General features: G+C 42.8%; 1 protein-coding gene across 2 annotated transcripts in view; it reads left to right on the forward strand.

Annotated features, from left to right (window-relative positions):
* The window catches only part of TMEM208 (transmembrane protein 208), a 198,179-nt gene extending 189,617 nt beyond the window's left edge, over positions 1–8,562 (forward strand). The window contains exon 7 of one of the 2 annotated variants that reach the window (XR_003942212.1): positions 8,169–8,251. Coding sequence is in view for 1 of the 2 variants with exons in the window: in XM_030203744.1 (XP_030059604.1) it covers positions 8,169–8,306 (138 nt within the window). In the remaining variant the exon portion in view is untranslated. Of the gene's footprint in view, positions 1–8,168 lie in introns of both variants that reach the window. The other variant, XM_030203744.1, reaches the window with a different exon arrangement.
* Positions 8,563–15,710: the final 7,148 nt, after the last annotated feature.

Raw genomic sequence — 15,710 nt, forward strand, 5'->3', positions numbered from 1 at the left:
AATCTCCACCCCCACAGCAACGCTGACCCCCCCCCCTCCAAGCTCCCACCCCCCCTCTCTGCCATTCTGACACACACAATCTATATCACACACACAAAGACACTCACCTCCACCCTCCGAGTTAACCCCACCGTCTCTCACACACACACGATCTCTCTCTGTGACACACACACAGTGAAGCAGGCTCACAGTTCACATACTGACTCTCTGTCTCACAGATATCACTTTCTGTCACTCTCATAGTTACTGTTTCATAACCTTTCCGTTTACTATATAATTCTCATTACATGATAACTTTAATACTGCCCGCTTCATTTTTTCCACAACAGCGGGCACAGAGAAAAAAGCAGGGTGGCACCAAATGTGCAAGGTAACAGAAAACGCGCGACACAACTGACTAGACTGAGATCAACCGGCCTCACACACTCTACTACCAGGTATGGAGCTCGGTGTTGGGAAGTGGAGGGGACAGACAGGGAGACAAACACTGATGCACACAGATGCTTTGGGGGAAAGAAAACTAATCACACAAACTGTGACCTGCAAATTGAAAATCTCTCTCTCTCAGTGAGGCCCAGATGCACAAAACTTTAACGACCCTTTAACGAGGAAATTTTAAACCGTAGCATGCATTAAAGGCCATTTTCCGACAAGGCTAGCAGCTAACGAAAACGGAATGCAAACGAGAAACTACCATTGAAATGTGGTCAATTCGGAATGCACTAACCATACCGACGACTGCAACGAACCATTTACCGTCAGAAATTTAACGTCAGCTCAGACCTGTTGTTAAGGCCTGAGCTGTCATCTCCCTGCTGCCCCCTGCACAATAAAAATCATGTGTAGTAGTAGTTTAAAAAGAAAAGTGAGCTCCCCGCTTTCCCCTGAATAAAAAAATGTCTCCACAAACATTAACAAAGGATCGGGAGGGGGCAAAGGCGCTCATCAGGAGCGTCCTGTGTGGACGGCCTTGCCCCCCGCCCGAGATCGCCGCTTCTCCGTCAGAGGAGGGCGGGAACAGGAAGAAGGAGAGAGGAGACGGAGGAGACAGAAGCGATCGAGAACAGCTGATCCAACCCGTGCAGCGCCTTCACACACAGGTGAGAGGCGCTGCACCGGCCATTATGGCAGAGGGGGGGTCCGGTGGAGGGGGGGGAGCGGTAGCGACGAACTCAGGGGGGCGGGGCCGGAGGCGGAGGATGGCAGGAGGCGGAGCATTGCCGACAGTAGCAGAAGAGAGAGACAGGAAGGGCGGGGGGGGGGGGGCCCGGCGATGCAGAAGTTTAGATTTTCAACATTTTGTATTTCATGAACGGAGAAGCGGGGAGCAGCGGCGATCTTGGGCTGGGGGGGGGGGGGGGCAAGGCCGTCCACACTGGACGCTCCTGATGAGCGCCTTTGCCCCCTCCCGATCCTTTGTTAATGTTTGTGGAGACATTTTTTTTATGCAGGGGAAAGCGGGGAGCCACGTGTTTGTATTGGGTTTTTTTTTTTTTTTTTTTTTTTTTTTTTGACGTTTCTGGCATGCTCTGCGCATGCTTTAGGAGCCGATTACCGACGGGGAATGATGCATGGTTCTTTACAATACCGCACCGAACTTGTGTGACGTGTTTTTCTGGAGCATTGTTCGTTTTTTAAATTCGGTAATGGCTTTTACGATTTTGCTTTTTTTACGTTTGGTTGATGCATCTGGGCCTGAGACACACAGAAATACACACTCTGAGTCTTTCTACTACTACTCAACATTTCTAAAGCGCTACCAGACTTACGCAGCGCTGTCAGTCAAACGTGAAGAGAGACAGTCTCAAAAAAAGAGCTTACAATCTAAAGGACATAACAGAGACAATCAAATTAGGACAGCATAGTACATCTGATTACACAATAGTTCATAGGGACAGACTAATAGATCTAAACAGCTAATTAAGGTACGCAAATGCATAATACAGACAGATTGGTAGTGGTATTGAATAGAGGAGTAATGGTAGGTTAAATGCCAAAAGCAGAGTCGAAAAGATGGGCTTTGAGCAAGGATCTTACACTCTCTCACACACACACTGTCTCTCTCTCTATCTCACATACTCTGTCTCTGTCTCTCTCACATACAGTGGGGGAAATAAGTATTTGATCCCTTGCTGATTTTGTAAGTTTGCCCACTGACAAAGACATGAGCAGCCCATAATTGAAGGGTAGGTTATTGGTAACAGTGAGAGATAGCACATCACAAATTAAATCCGGAAAATCACATTGTGGAAAGTATATGAATTTATTTGCATTCTGCAGAGGGAAATAAGTATTTGATCCCCCACCAACCAGTAAGAGATCTGGCCCCTACAGACCAGGTAGATGCTCCAAATCAACTCGTTACCTGCATGACAGACAGCTGTCGGCAATGGTCACCTGTATGAAAGACACCTGTCCACAGACTCAGTGAATCAGTCAGACTCTAACCTCTACAAAATGGCCAAGAGCAAGGAGCTGTCTAAGGATGTCAGGGACAAGATCATACACCTGCACAAGGCTGGAATGGGCTACAAAACCATCAGTAAGACGCTGGGCGAGAAGGAGACAACTGTTGGTGCCATAGTAAGAAAATGGAAGAAGTACAAAATGACTGTCAATCGACAAAGATCCGGGGCTCCACGCAAAATCTCACCTCGTGGGGTATCCTTGATCATGAGGAAGGTTAGAAATCAGCCTACAACTACAAGGGGGGAACTTGTCAATGATCTCAAGGCAGCTGGGACCACTGTCACCACGAAAACCATTGGTAACACATTACGACATAACGGATTGCAATCCTGCAGTGCCCGCAAGGTCCCCCTGCTCCGGAAGGCACATGTGACGGCCCGTCTGAAGTTTGCCAGTGAACACCTGGATGATGCCGAGAGTGATTGGGAGAAGGTGCTGTGGTCAGATGAGACAAAAATTGAGCTCTTTGGCATGAGCTCAACTCGCCGTGTTTGGAGGAAGAGAAATGCTGCCTATGACCCAAAGAACACCGTCCCCACTGTCAAGCATGGAGGTGGAAATGTTATGTTTTGGGGGTGTTTCTCTGCTAAGGGCACAGGACTACTTCACCGCATCAATGGGAGAATGGATGGGGCCATGTACCGTACAATTCTGAGTGACAACCTCCTTCCCTCTGCCAGGGCCTTAAAAATGGGTCGTGGCTGGGTCTTCCAGCACGACAATGACCCAAAACATACAGCCAAGGCAACAAAGGAGTGGCTCAGGAAGAAGCACATTAGGGTCATGGAGTGGCCTAGCCAGTCACCAGACCTTAATCCCATTGAAAACTTATGGAGGGAGCTGAAGCTGCGAGTTGCCAAGCGACAGCCCAGAACTCTTAATGATTTAGAGATGATCTGCAAAGAGGAGTGGACCAAAATTCCTCCTGACATGTGTGCAAACCTCATCATCAACTACAGAAGACGTCTGACCGCTGTGCTTGCCAACAAGGGTTTTGCCACCAAGTATTAGGTCTTGTTTGCCAGAGGGATTAAATACTTATTTCCCTCTGCAGAATGCAAATAAATTCATATACTTTCCACAATGTGATTTTCCGGATTTAATTTGTGATGTGCTATCTCTCACTGTTACCAATAACCTACCCTTCAATTATGGGCTGCTCATGTCTTTGTCAGTGGGCAAACTTACAAAATCAGCAAGGGATCAAATACTTATTTCCCCCACTGTATACTCACTATCTCTGTCACACATACTCTCTCTCTCACATATAATCACTCTGTCTCACACATACTCACTGTCTCACACGTACTCACTTTCTGTCACTCACATACATACTGTGTCCTAACAGTACACTTTAATACATAATTGCCATCACATGATAACTTACATATTCCCTGTTTCATTTGTTTCAGAAACACTGGACACACAGATAGCAAACAGGATCTGAACAAGGAAAAATTATACTACATTGTGACAAAGTTTACACAAAAAATATTGTTTATAAAGAAATATTACAAATGTAAACAACAATTATATTCAGAATACAACTGTTGGAAAAACTGCTTTGTCACTCCCTTTTACTAAATCGTATACATACAATTAAATAACAACCAACAAAAAAAACACGATATTAGACATAATACAACAATGTAAATTATTCATTAGCATGACAACACATTTATCCTAACAATCCCTTTCAAAACATTAATTGCAGAAAGCCAATACCTTGCTAGCGCCCGTTTCATTGGTTTCAGAAACGGGCCTTTTTTCCTAGTATTCAATATTTGGTTCCTGTAAGCGATTCAATTATTGTTACATTAGATAGATTAAGATTGTATCTGCAGAAGGTCCAGTTTAGATGAAAGCGAACCATTTAAAATTGAATATCATGAAAACCCAAATTTTGTTACTAACAAGTTTTTCTAGCCCTGATATGTTTGTATTTGACTCTGATTCAATTCCTGTGGTTGGAAAAATTTATTATTTGGGAGTAATGATGGATTCTTCATTATTGCTAAAGTGGCATATTCAGAAAATATTTTAAGGATGTATTTTTAAGTTACGTTTATTGAGAAGATTAAAGGATTTACTGACTTTTAATATTTTTTTGAACTGTTGTTCAAAGCATTATTACACCTTGCTTTGATTACTGCAATGGACTGTTGCTTGGTGCATGCAAAAATCAGTTGGAAGCCTTACAAGTTGCGTAGAATGCAGTGGTAAGAATTCTTACTGGTGGGAACAGGTATGATCATATCTCTCCTGTTCTTAAGGAGCTCCATTGGTTCCCAATTGCTTTTAGGATTAAGCTTAAAATTCTTTGTATGATTTTTAAAGTGTTTACCAACCTAGATGATCCTTGAGATCTGAAAAAAAAATTTTTTTGTTTGATGTTCCTTTGGAATTGACTACCTCTAAAATTAAGAGGACTTCAGAGCTTAATTGATTTAAAATAAAGAACGCTATAATGCTTCTGTATCAATCCATGGTGCAACTGCACCTCAAATACTGTGTGCAATTCTGGTCACCACATCTCAAAAAAGATATAGCGGAATTAGAAATGGTACAAAGAAAGGCGATGAAAATGATAAAGGAGAATGGGACTTCCCTATGAGTAAAAGCTAGTAAAATACTAGGTTAGGGAGCACGGAATGAAGCTGGTAAGTAGTAAATTTAAAACAACCTAGAGAAGGTATTTCTTCATTCAACTTGTAATTAAACTGTGGAATTCATGGCCAGAGAATGTGGTAAAAGCAGTTGGCTTAGCGGGGTTTAAAAAAGGTTTGTATAATTTCCTAAAACAAAATGTCCATAGTCCATTATGAAGATGGACTTGGGAAAATCCACTGCTTATTTCTAGGATAAGCAGCATAAAATCTGTTTTACTATTCTGGGGTCTTGCCAGGTACTTGTGACCTGGATTGGCCACTGCTGGAAACAGGATACTTGGCTTGATGGTCCTTCAGTCTGTCTCAGTATGACGACACTTATGTTCTAATCTCCGCTGCAGATTGACAACTGTCAGTAAAGTGCTTTCCTTACATAATAAATGTTCCAGCAATGATATACCTAGCTTTTTCCATTGCTCAAATGCCCTTTTATCTTATCCTGAAGGATAATCTACATTTCCTTCAACAGGAAGAAGGTCAGTACTACTAGGGTTACATTACCAGAAACCCATAATCTGCCTACATAAATGCCAATTGCTTTCAAATGAACCCTATTCCATACCTCAGAAGGAAGGCTAGTAATCTGGGCAAGAGGTAAATAATATAAATTCCATGGTTCAAAATAAGCCTGTACAAAAGCCCAGTCTGTGAAATTGATAGTTTCTAGCATCTAGTTTCTAAGATGCTTTGGCAAACAGGCTTGATGCTTTGACAACCTCAACCCGCCTTGCTGCCAAGAACCATATTAATAATTCTTGTTCCATTTTAGGCTGGGCCCCCCCCCCCCATCAAAATTTCTTCATGCTGCAAAGCCATTAGATCTTTTCGAAGAAGACAAATAGAGAACGTCTGTAAAACATACAACCAGCGGGGGAAAACTGTCATTCAATAGTGACAAATTAGTCCAGCTATCTAAGTGACACTTTTAAGTCTCTCAACATCTTGTCCATATTCAACTAATATAAAGTTGATGTATCCATTGTTAGCAATATCCCTAAATAGCCAAAAGATCCACTAGCGCACTTCAAGAAAAAAGAATCGCCCCAAAGTCTTCTTCCTGAGAGATTTGTCTCCAGTTAAAGCCTCTGACTTTGACAAATTTTAATTTAAAACCCAATAAGTCTCTGTATTCCTGAAAACTCTTGACAAAAGGTGGAAAATAACGGAATAAGTCTGTAACATGGACTAAGAGGTCATCTGCAAAAGCGGCAGTTTTGAACACTGTTGGGCCATTCTGAAAACCCTGTATCTCAGGATTGCCTTGAATTTACCATCATAGTGGATCTAATATTAAGACAAATGGAGATAGTGGACACCCCTGCCTGATCCTCTGGCAGAAAGGAAAAGACTCAGATAAAATACCATTCACTCAGATTTTGCACTTGGGTCATGATATAACGTTCTAATAGCATCCTACAAAAAAAAAAAAAAAACAGATACCATAAGCCTCCAATACCCAACAGAGAAAATCCCAAACTACCCTATCAAACACCTTTCAGTGTCAAAGCAGAGTAGCATAGAAGGTATGTTTCTATTTTTAGCCAGCTCCTTAATAGCCAGGATCTTGCGAACATTATTAGCTGTACATCATCCACTATAACTGATGGCAAAACATGTGCTAATCTGATAGCAAGAACCTTTGTTTCATAATTGAGTATTGAAATTGGGCGATAGGATTCTGGTGATGCCTGGTCTTTCCCCAGCTTTGGCAGAATACTGATCTGGACAACACTTACACTGGGGTTTACTAAGCCACTTGCGTTGCTGGCTGTGCGCTAGTGCCGACACAGCCTGTTAACTTTGAATGGGCAGTGTTGGCAAAGCTGCACAGAAGCCTATAGCGCAGCTTAGTAAACAGACCCCTTAGGGCCAGATGCACTATACTTAACGAGCCATTAACGAGCAAGTAGTAAACCCTGGCATGCACTAAAGACTTTTTTCCGAAAACGGAATGCAGATGAGCAAATTGTGTAGAAACCCTATTGTAATGAGATGCACTAACCTTTTCCGATTGCCTTAACGCTGGAAAATCTAACGAGAGGTCTTTACCTCTCGGGGCTGCGCGGGATTTAAAAAACTGCTACAAAAGTTTAAAAAAAAAAAAAAATCGGGGAAAAAAAGTCAAGTGCTCGTCAGTGCAGTACTGGAGCTTTTGCCAGGCAGGTTCTGCTGAATAGACCATGTTATCTCTTCAGGCGTGATTTTAGCATTCAGCATGTTATGATCGTCTGATGTTGTGCTAGGCTAAACTGGCTAAATAAGTTTCACTGTCTGAAGGAACAGTCTCGGGCTCTGAGTACAATGTTTTAAAAATATCATTAATGGCTACATCATTGTGATGAAGCAATCAGAACAAGGGTGACAAAGAAATGGGCAGCAGATGATGTCCAAACTAACACCTTTATTCTAACCATCCAGGATTTGACACAAATCGTGTTTTGGCCCGCAAGGGCCTTCTTCAGGAGTCTTAATTTGTATGTGTGTTGATGTTAAACTAATCTCAATGTGATACAGATAGTGTTCAATATCTTGCTGCTTTGTTTCTAAAACGTCCTAGAGTTCTTGAACTCCCAAGAGTGCAAACCCAGCAGCAAACTTGCAGCATCCACAGAGGCCTATAGTTTTGATTTCTGCTGAAAATGCATAGGCAGTTTAGTTGAAACCAAAAAAACTAAAATTTGTTCAGCCTCTAACATATGCTGCTAGTCATGATTCATAAAAACAAAATTATATGCATAGCTTTCAGGCACTGCACATGCTAGGTTCAGAGCTTAATTTTTGTTCCTGTCTTGATGGCATAAAAAGGATATGAGGATTGAAGGCTGACTTTAGATATTATGTCTTGTCTTCAGACAGGAGGAGAGTATGCCTGAGGAGATGGAAAAGAAGGAAGAATTTTAGTGAGGAGCACCAAATACAACTTGTTAATGCTTCAGGAGTGTTTTGATAAATGTGTATTATTTTAAATGTGAATATTCATTTAGAAATGTTGTACAAGCACTGAGTTTTAGTCTTTCCTTCTCATTGCAGGCTCCAGGACGGGCCCTATACCTTCTCTGGATCAATGTGCTGGGACCTTGGTTCACTGCCGATGCTTCTGCAGCCAGTCAGGAGCCGAACGAGAAAAAGCAGCGGCGACAAGAGAGAAGGCAGATAAAGCGTTATTAGCTGTAACTCTGGAGTTTATTTTGAAGTTGTCTTATATTGTACCTATACAATACTGGAGGATGCAGCTTAGTCAAGCAGTGTCACCAGTTCAGCCTCTTCCTACCTCCAGAGAAGAGACTTGCACCTGATTTCTGTGGATGCTACAAGTTTGCTGCTGATTGGTCCCAGAAGATCACATGGGGAGGAGTTCCACCACTCATAACTCTATATTTCAATCAGGCATATGATAGGATTCATAAAGATATTTTTGAAGAGATTCTATTGTGATTGTTTTATTGGTGGGATGAGGAGCATGAAAATTGAAGGATCCATCTCATGTTCATGTGGATTATAGTTTCAGGGCTTAAGGTAATAGACATATTACAATATTCTACAGAATAGGGAAATTTGGGTGCCTGAAAACACAAAGCACATCATGAAGTAGGCAGAGGACACAGATTAAACCCTAATCAAACAGACTGCAGATAAACTCCATACAATCTAATTTTCTCTGTAAATTAAAGATTTAGGGGTCTTTTACTAAAGATTAGCATATGTTAGCTGTAGCAGGGCCCATAAGACTAAAGAGAATCCTCTGGCAGATAAAAGACCACCTTAGTAATAGGGAAGTCCTTAATTAAAAAGCAATGGCTAATTTAACCAATGAGATGACTTTTAATACTTAATTTAAATTTTGAACATTATTTTTCACATGAGAGAGAGGTTTTGGCTGGGGCTTTCTTTGTGCTTTATACATATCTTTTGATATGGTGAATAAATATTGGAAATATACTCCCCTTTCTCTTGTGTGGATGAGCTGTCGCGTTCTTGAGGGCCTTGGCATGCTGTCAGGTCCTCAAGGCAGCACTGGGAATCGTGAGCCCTTGGGCCCCTGCAGAGGCAGGCAAGACCGTCTTGGAACTGGACGTCCGGAGGGACCGGACCGGAACTCTGGACTTGGAAGTAGGCAACTGAACCGGCAGAACAGGAACCGCTTCACCTGTACTTAGCCACCTTTCCACTAGAGTTGAGCTCTAGCGTGCGGGTGGCCGACAGGACTTGTAGGGCAAGGCCGGAACTGAAGATCCAGAGGACCCACCTTGGGTCTAGGAAACACAAGGGAACAATACTAGACTGCACTAAGCGCTGCACGCAGCCGCTAAGCCAGACACACCAGACAGACTAGACAGACAGAAGCTTATCAGGAGCAGGGACTAGGGCAGACATACAAGCAAGGAAGAAGGGGAGACGGAATACCCACAGGGCAAACCCACTAGCTAGGTCGAGGCGGGTAACAGGATAAATCCCCCAGAAGATACACGCTAGCTAGACAGATACAGGAATCAGGATACATAAGCAGGGATCCGGATAAGCACACAGGATATACAAGCAAGGTACAAAGTAGACACACAGGACAGAAGGTAGCTAGGCAGAGCGGAAAACCGGATAACACTAGCTAGCCAAAACCAGGACTCAGGACGAACAAGCAGGGACCAGAGCAGGCTCAAGCACTTGGCTGGATCTCAGCGTGGACTCAGCAGGTTGGCTGGAGCTGGAACTCGGCTTGGACTCAGCAGCTTGGCTGGAGCTGAAACTCGGCTTAGAGTCCGTATCTTGGTTGGAACTGGAACTCAAACTGCTCCACACAAACTGCTGATAAGCCCTGAGCTTCGGGGTTTCACAATGCCTTCTTTCAGCGTCAGCTTCAGGAGTATCCCGCAGGGCTGGATCCAAGAGAAGTCTGCAGCGGTATGCAAAGAGCATGGTAGCAGGATCAATAGCAGAGACTGGGTTTGCAGAGAACCCAAGCCCCCAGACACGCTGTCTCTCCGCTGCAGCTTCAGGGGTATTCCTTAAGGCTGGATCAAAGAGAAGTTGTTCCCGGTAATCATGAAGCGTGATAAAACTATTAAGATCAGAAACTGGGTCAAGATCCAAATCCAAACTAGGAGCGGCACCCAGGCTGTGACCCGGATTGCAAACAGAGGAAAAAGTCATGGGCAGGAAACCCTGCTGGAAGGATGATTTCGCCGGTCTCATGGCCTTCGCATTCTGTCGCGTTCTCGAGGGCCTTGGTATTCTGTCACGTTCTCAAAGCAGGAACTAGGTTTGTGAACCCTTGGGCCACTGTCGAGGAGCGGCAGTGGCAGGCAAATCACCCAAGCAGAAAGCAGTGCTGAACACAACAGGCAGGAACCCCAGAATATAACTAGAAGAGGCTTTAATAGTAGACAATAAACATTATCCAGTAGCACAGCAAGGTCAAAGGGGCCGGCAGCAAACACGGGTAATCCATAAACTAACCAGAGTCTATAGGCAGGCGGAAAGCAAAGTCCAGGTCCAGGCCAAGGGTCACAGGCACAGGAAGCAAGCAAAGTCAAAGTCCAGGAACAGGCAGGGTCCAACCCAAAGGTCATCCATGAGTTCCTGGTGGTTTGTTGGAGTTCCTCTGAAAGTTTCCTTTGGGTTGGACCCTGCCTGTTCCTGGACTTTGACTTTGCTTGCTTCCTGTGCCTGTGACCCTTGGCCTGGACCTGGACCTGGACTTTGCTTTCCACCTGCCTATAGACTCTGGTTAGTTTATGGATTACCCGTGTTTGCTGCCGGCCCCTTTGACCTTGCTGTGCTACTGGATAATGTTTATTGTCTACTATTAAAGCCTCTTCTAGTTATATTCTGGGGTTCCTGCCTGTTGTGTTCAGCACTGCTTTCTGCTTGGGTGATTTGCCTGCCGCTGCCGCTCCTCGACAGTGGCCCAAGGGTTCACAAACCTAGTTCCTGCTTTGAGAACGTGACATGAGCCCTGATTTCCCTAGATTGATGCTAGGCCTCTCTTAGTTTTCTGCCTCTGTTCATTACATTCTTGAGGGTTCTGGGATAGAACGCTATTTGATTTTTGCTGCCCTCTTGTCACATAACTCATCAGATATCCTCCTCTCTCCCATCGTGTCATTCTCTAGCATACAGCTTAGCACTTTGATCCTTCTCTCAGGCTGTTTAACCCTGCTGTGTAACGCATCAGCATTATTGGTTACTTCTGCTTTCATACTACATTGTACTCTTAAGAATATAAACATGACAGTAGAGAGAGCACAAATCTTTGAAGGATAAGAGTTCTGGTGGTTTGTTGAACATGTCTGCATTCTAGTCTTACCACCGGCAAGATTCTGCTTGATGCTGGTAGTCATTTCTACATTTGTTTGTCTTGTTTCAGATAACTGGATTGGGAATAACAACAATAATATACAGTGCACTCCATTTAAGTGCACGTCGGATAAGCGCATGCGAAAACGAATAGGGAGCCAGTGAAGTGACAGCAGATAAAGACCTGAACGGTCCATCCAGTCTACCCAGTAGTCACACTCATTATCAATTCTTAATTTAAATCAACAACGAACATGATATTTGATCATGGTCTTCTTTTGTGTTTCTGGGACATAGACCATAGAAGTTTGCCTAGCTCAGTCCTTATATTCCAACTACTGGAGTTGCCATCCAAGTCCATTCCAGCCTATCTAAATCTGTCTTGTCATTTGTGGGATTCAGACCGTAAAAAGCCTGCCCAGCACCATCCTTAGTTCTGGCTAGACCTACAGCAAACTGTGCTAAAACTTAGAGCACCATATCAAACATATCTAAAAATAATCTTTAAGAACATATTAAATTAAAAGAAAAAATGACATAACTGAGCTAATAAATGATTCACCTGGTAAGATAGACACACAAGCTTGTAAGATAGACACACAAGCCATTGAATCCATGGACACTGTTTCTTTTTGTTTTGTTTTTAATTAATATTTATTTATGGATACAAGGCAATGTTTAACAACATCTCACGTTGTCACTGCAGTAACAAACCTTGAAATGTTTTATAGCCATAAGAGTTCACATCTTAAATTTATTTCTCCCCTAACCCACCATGTCATTCTTGGTACTAACAATCTCTTCTAAAGAAGATTCACTCCTCTTACATCAAAATCAAGGATATTAAATCCTGTATTAACAATTATATATATTTTATATACTCAACTACAAGTCGATGCATGTCTAAGTTAAGGGCAGTTTTAGAACTAAACAGAGACAAAAATGCTGTGACCAAGTATAAGTCAAGGCTTCCCTCCCTGGACCAGCACACCTCTATCCTTCCCTTCCACCTCTGGGGTTCAGAATTGTTCCTTTTCTCTTCATCCCCTTCCTCCCTTTGCCAGCACGCGGGTTTAGCGTCTCAACTCCTACCTCCCTTGCTGTGTACCTTTAAAAATTTCTTCTACAGAGCAGCGCAGCGATCCTCTTAGGCTCCCTGCTCCGGAGCATGCTCCCTCTGATCTGTCCTGCTCCTGCAGCAACAGGAAATTGAGTCAGAGGGGATGGGATGAATCAGAGCTCTCTGGAGCAAGCCGCAGGCAGCCTAAGAGAATTGGTGCACTGCTGCAGATACTTTTGAAGGTACACAGCAAGAGGGGTGGGGATTGAGACACTGGCAGGGAAGAGATATAGGATTGTGCTGCCAATGGTTGGGAGTGCTTAACTTTTTCACATAGATAAGACAACCCTTATTTAAAGGCAATTTTGGTCAAACTTTCTCATCTTTATACATAGATACACGACTATATCTAAAAATAACAGTATCGCGAGGTACAGTCCAACAACACTAAGATCTCACATTCAGGACCTGATATATCATTCCTTAGCATATGCAGCAGATGAATCCAGGAACTAGTGGGTTGTGTCCATCTTACCAACAGGTGGAGATAGAGATTACAAAGCTGAAGGCAGTGATACCAGACGGTCAGCTCCTCCTCCTCCTCCACTTCAGTATATCTCTATCTCCAGCAGGTGGTAGACGGTTTCTCCTCCTCCATTAAGAAAAATTGCCATATAACCTAATAACCAATTTCTAATTCACAGAAGGACATTGTCTCCTATCCCATGACTTTTTAATTTTCTCAAGAGTCTGTCATGAGGAACTTTGTCAAAAGCTTTCTGAAAATCTAGATACACTACATCAACTGGCTATCCACATGTTTTTCTCAATGTGGAAACTCAAACGCGTGAAACCATTCTTCCCGATGGAAATATTTTGAAGCCTGATACAAACAATGGTACTAAGCCATGCAGACTACTGTAATGGAATCTATGCGGGATGCAAAGATCAAATCATTAAAAAACTTCAAACCGCCCAAAACACAGCAGCCAGGCTTATATTTGGAAAAAAGCATTTTGACAGCGCCAAACCACTCAGAGAAAAACTGCATTGGCTACCAATCAAAGAATGAATCACGTTCAAAATCTGCACGACTGATCATAAAATCATTTACGGCGAGGCACCTGGATACATGACAGACCTTACTGACCTGCCAACCAGAAATACTACTAAATCTACAGGATCATACCTAAACCTCCACTACCTAAGCAACAAAGGACTCAAATATAAATCCACCTATGCATCCAGCTTTTCCTACTTAAGTGCACAACTATGGAACGCATGCCAAAAATAGTAAAAACTATGCCAGACCACCTTAATTTCCGGAAATCACTAAAATCGGTCCTGTTCAAAAGAGCATACCCCACCGACCCAACATAAACATACATTGACACCTGCGACACAATGCAACCAGAGAACGTAAACGACATTACCTGACTCTTCCTCCCCCCCTAAGTTCCCCCAACTATACCTACCTTACATGTACCTTATCTACCACAACATCACCTTGTATTTATTTATACCATGTATTTGTTCAGACCGGAATCTGCTAACACCGTTAACGGCAATATGTAAGCCACATTGAGCCTGCAAAAAGGTGGGAAAATGTGGGATACAAATGCAACAAATAAATAAATAAATGTTTACTCCTGCCTTCAAATAAATTACGCAAATTGGTGAGGCAAGACTTCCCATGGCTGAACCCATTCTGACTCTGCCCCATTAAACCATGCTTGTGTATGTTTTCTATAAATTTATTCTTTATAATTATTATTTTGCCCAGCACTGAAGTTAGGCTTACCGGTCTGTAATTTCCTGAATCACCCCTAAACCCTTTTTAAAAATCGGTGTTACATTGTCCACTCTCTACAGGTACTACAGACGATTTTAATGACAGGTTACAGATCACTAACATCAGATGAGCAATTTCATGTTTGAGTTCTTTCAGCACCCTGGGATGTATGCAATCTGGTCCAGGTGATTTATCACTCTTTAACTTGTGAATCTGGTTCGGTACATCTTCTAGACTCATCGAGATTTATTTCACTTCTTCTGCGTCTTCACCCTTGAAAAACATTTCTGGTACAAGAAATCATTCAGTGTAAAAAAATGTAACGAAGGATGCTATATTTGTGAAACAGGCCAGATGCTTAAGACAAGATTCAATTTACATAGACATCACACAAACAATACTACTACTACTACTACTACTTAACATTTCTAGAGCGCTACTAGGGTTACGCAGCGCTGTACAATTTAACAAAGAGAGACAGTCCCTGCTCAAAGAGCTTACAATACAGCCAGTAGGGCCCCCACCCCGGTGGGACAGCACTTCACAGAACCAGGACACTGTACCAGTGATTTCACAGTGAGAATACTGAAAGGTAACTTTAAAACCATACAAGAACGTAAGACCTTTGAAGTCAGAATGATTGAATATTTTAACACCCAACAGAAAGGACTTAACAAGGATCTGGGGTTCCTAACCCATTATAAACCATAAAGCTGTATGTCTCTGTTGATCACCCCACCCCTCACCTATCCACACCCATCCTGTTAGAATATCAATGATATGCTTTGATGTCCCCATGCATACCTCCGACCCACCCCCATCCTCCCACCCTGTCAGACTGTCATAGTAATGCTTGAATGTTTTCACTTATATACACTGTCAGCTAGCACATTTACTTATTTCCGATCTGACGAAGAAGGGCAACCTTCGAAAGCTAATCAAGAAATATATTAAGTTATGTCCAATAAAAAAGGTATCATCTTATTTTCTTTTCCATGTTTTATTTTGTTTGATTTCTATTGGTACAGGAACGAATCAACCAATGGCATAAGAATGCACATTAAAAAAAAAACCCCACAGTAACAAAACAATGTCAATGGGTCCCAAAAAAACCCTCCCTCAACCATCTCCCTGTTACTCCAGAAAGGTGGCCAGTCATATCCAAAGTGCCTCCTTCCCCTCGAGGTTCAAGCCATCGTTCGATGCCAGGTCCGCTAAGGATCCCAAATCTTGTCATACACAGCTTTCTTCCCCCATATTTTACTGGTAAACAATACTGGAACTTGGTCTGCCAGAATGCCAACTGAGGGACGCCATTAAAAAAAAATGCAATAGTCATTCTGGCAGCAAGAAGACTGTATGCTATACATTTCAAATTATTATTAGTCACATCCTCATCTCCCCATTTCTGCAGCAAGCATAGGCAGGG

This window comes from Microcaecilia unicolor, chromosome 5, assembly GCF_901765095.1.
Source record: "Microcaecilia unicolor chromosome 5, aMicUni1.1, whole genome shotgun sequence".
Taxonomy (NCBI): Eukaryota; Metazoa; Chordata; class Amphibia; order Gymnophiona; family Siphonopidae; genus Microcaecilia; species Microcaecilia unicolor.